At 65.6% G+C, this 2397-nt stretch overlaps 1 protein-coding gene across 1 annotated transcript in view; it reads right to left on the reverse strand.

Annotated features, from left to right (window-relative positions):
* MNEG_14246 (Fibroblast growth factor receptor 4) overlaps window positions 1-2297 on the reverse strand; it is a gene marked incomplete at both ends in the record, with an annotated part of 2819 nt that extends 522 nt beyond the window's left edge. The window contains 6 exons of the mRNA XM_014037282.1: window positions 404-481; window positions 646-732; window positions 1024-1149; window positions 1511-1612; window positions 1870-1970; window positions 2207-2297. Of these exons, the coding sequence (XP_013892736.1) occupies window positions 404-481; window positions 646-732; window positions 1024-1149; window positions 1511-1612; window positions 1870-1970; window positions 2207-2297 (585 nt within the window). The remainder of the gene's footprint in view (window positions 1-403; window positions 482-645; window positions 733-1023; window positions 1150-1510; window positions 1613-1869; window positions 1971-2206) is intronic.
* Window positions 2298-2397: the final 100 nt, after the last annotated feature.

The following is a 2397-nucleotide window of genomic DNA, read 5'->3' on the forward strand; positions in this document are numbered from 1 at the left end:
TGTGTGTGTGTGTGTGTGTGTGTGTGTCTGTGTGTGTGTGTGTGTGTGTGTGTGTGTGTGTGTGTGTGTGTGTGTGTGTGTGTGTGTGTGGTGTCGTGCGCGCGGGCAACAGGCCAGGTGCGTGATCGTGGGTTGAAGCTGGCCTGGAAGGATGCCCGGACGGCCATGCGGCCACAGGCATAATGCATGCGCGACTGCACAGGTGGCAGCGACACCCCCCACGCAGGGCGCCCCGTCCTGTGCTCGCGGCGGGCACGAGGAAGGGGCGCCCCCGACAGATGCCAAGGGCTCGGAATCCCTGGCGCATGCAAGGATCTCATCCCTCTGCGATCCGGCCCGTGCCCAATCATCGCGCCAGATCATGCGCCAGATCTCATACCAGATCTCGCGCGCGCGGCCTCACCTCATACATGAGCACGCCGAACGAGAACGCGTCCACCGCCGTCGTGAGCCGCGACCCGGCAAGTAGCGCCTCCGGGGCCTGCAGGCGCACACGCACGTGTCAACGCATGTGTGTTTGTGAACCGCAGGGCGCGCAGCTCCGCATCCGAGCAACGCAGCCCAGCTAAACCCGCGTGATTCATCACGGCGGCGCATCCCCATACGGGGGCGGCGGCCGAAAGCAGGCGCGGCGCGGCGGCGCACCAGGTGGGTGATGGTGCCGGTCCCGCTGCGGTTGACCACGTACTGCTTGCTGCCGCGCATCATCTTGACCAGCCCAAAGTCTGCCAGCTGCGCGCGCGCGCACACGCATGGTTTGACTCGGTCAACAAGACGCCGTTGGCAGTCAACCAACAGCACGAAGGCTTCACGCCCGCGCCATGCCATGCCGCAGGCGGCGCCAGCGCGCATGACGACGCATCACACCCATCAAAGCCCTGGGCCGCGGGCGCCTCGAAAGAAGGAAGCACGGCGCAGCGGCCCGCCGCCCGCGCGCCGCCGCAGCCCCCCTTGAAGCCGAGCACTCGCCCACAACGGGCGCCGGGGCGGAGGGGCTGTTTGTGGGGGGGGGCGGGGCCGCACCTTGCAGACGAAGCCGAGGGGGCGGGTGGCGTCCGTTTTGAGCAGCACGTTCTCTGACTTGACGTCGCAGTGCAGCAGCTTCCGGGTGTGAAGGTGCTCCACGGCCTGCCCCACCTCGCGCAGGACCTGTGTGTGTGTGTGTGTGTGTGTGTGCGTGCGTGCGTGCGTGCGTGCGTGTGTATGTGTGTGTGGGTGTGTGTGTCTTCTCATGCTGCATGTATGCTGGGGCCTGTCCCACGCTGGGCTCCAATCAACAAACGCGGCCACGACAAACGCAGCACGTCCAGCACAGGGCCGCGCCCCGTCAGCACGATGGCAACCCCCCCCCTCCCCGAAAAGCATGCACCGCATGCGTGCGCGCCAGCTCGCGCAAGCGCCGACGGAGGGACTGCCAGGGGACGACAGGGGCCGCTGCCCCTCGCATGCACCCCTGCCGCGGGCAACACCCGCGCGCGCCCTGCGGCAACATTGATCCGCCCCGCCCTACCTTGATGCACCCCGTGAGGTCTACCGCCATGGCTGTGGGCGACACGCGGCGGTGGAACACCCCGCGCTTAATGGCGTCACGCAGCGTGCCCACGTCCATGTACTGCGGGAGGGGGGGGGGTGAGAGGGGGGGTTTGCAGAGGCTGTTGCAGCTGCGGAGTACGTTGTGCACACACGCAAGCACTCAGGCACGTGCAGCACACATGCGCGCACATGCATGCACACACAAACACACACACGCACACACACACACACACACACGCACGCACACACACACACACACTTGCAAAATCACACACGTGTAGACACACACACACGTACACACACACGCACAAGAACCACACATGCGTGCGAGCTCACCTCCATCACGATGAGGCTGCATGAGGCCACCCGGCCCTGCTCATAGGGCAGGGCCCGCCGGTAGCGCGGCAGACTGCCCCCCACCACCCCCTTCACGGGCTCTGGGGACACGATGTAATGGTTTTTTGGGGGGTGGATGGTTGTCAGTTGGCAGCTGTTGAGTTTCGGTTATTTCTCAGCTGTAGGGGGGGGCGTGGGGAGGATTGCCCTCGCGTTGCATGCAGAAAAGGCGTCCCCGCAGCGCGCGCACACACACGCAGACGCACACACACACATACATCACACGCACACACACGCTCGCATCTGCTGCCCCGCACCCCTCCCACCCCCCCCTCACCCTCGACCATGTTTGTGAGGCAGGCGTAGACCTGTATGATGTGGGGGTGCTGGGTGCAGCTCAGCACAGCCATCTCCACCGCATCCTTCATCGCTTCGCGCTCGTGCTGGCGCGCATACATCACCTGGGGGGGGAGGGGGCGGCGGCGGCGGTTGTGGGTGTGTTGGGAGTTTTAGTGGGTGGGTGTGAGA

Source organism: Monoraphidium neglectum (genome assembly GCF_000611645.1).
Source record: "Monoraphidium neglectum strain SAG 48.87 unplaced genomic scaffold scaffold04353, whole genome shotgun sequence".
In the NCBI taxonomy this organism is placed as follows: Eukaryota; Viridiplantae; Chlorophyta; class Chlorophyceae; order Sphaeropleales; family Selenastraceae; genus Monoraphidium; species Monoraphidium neglectum.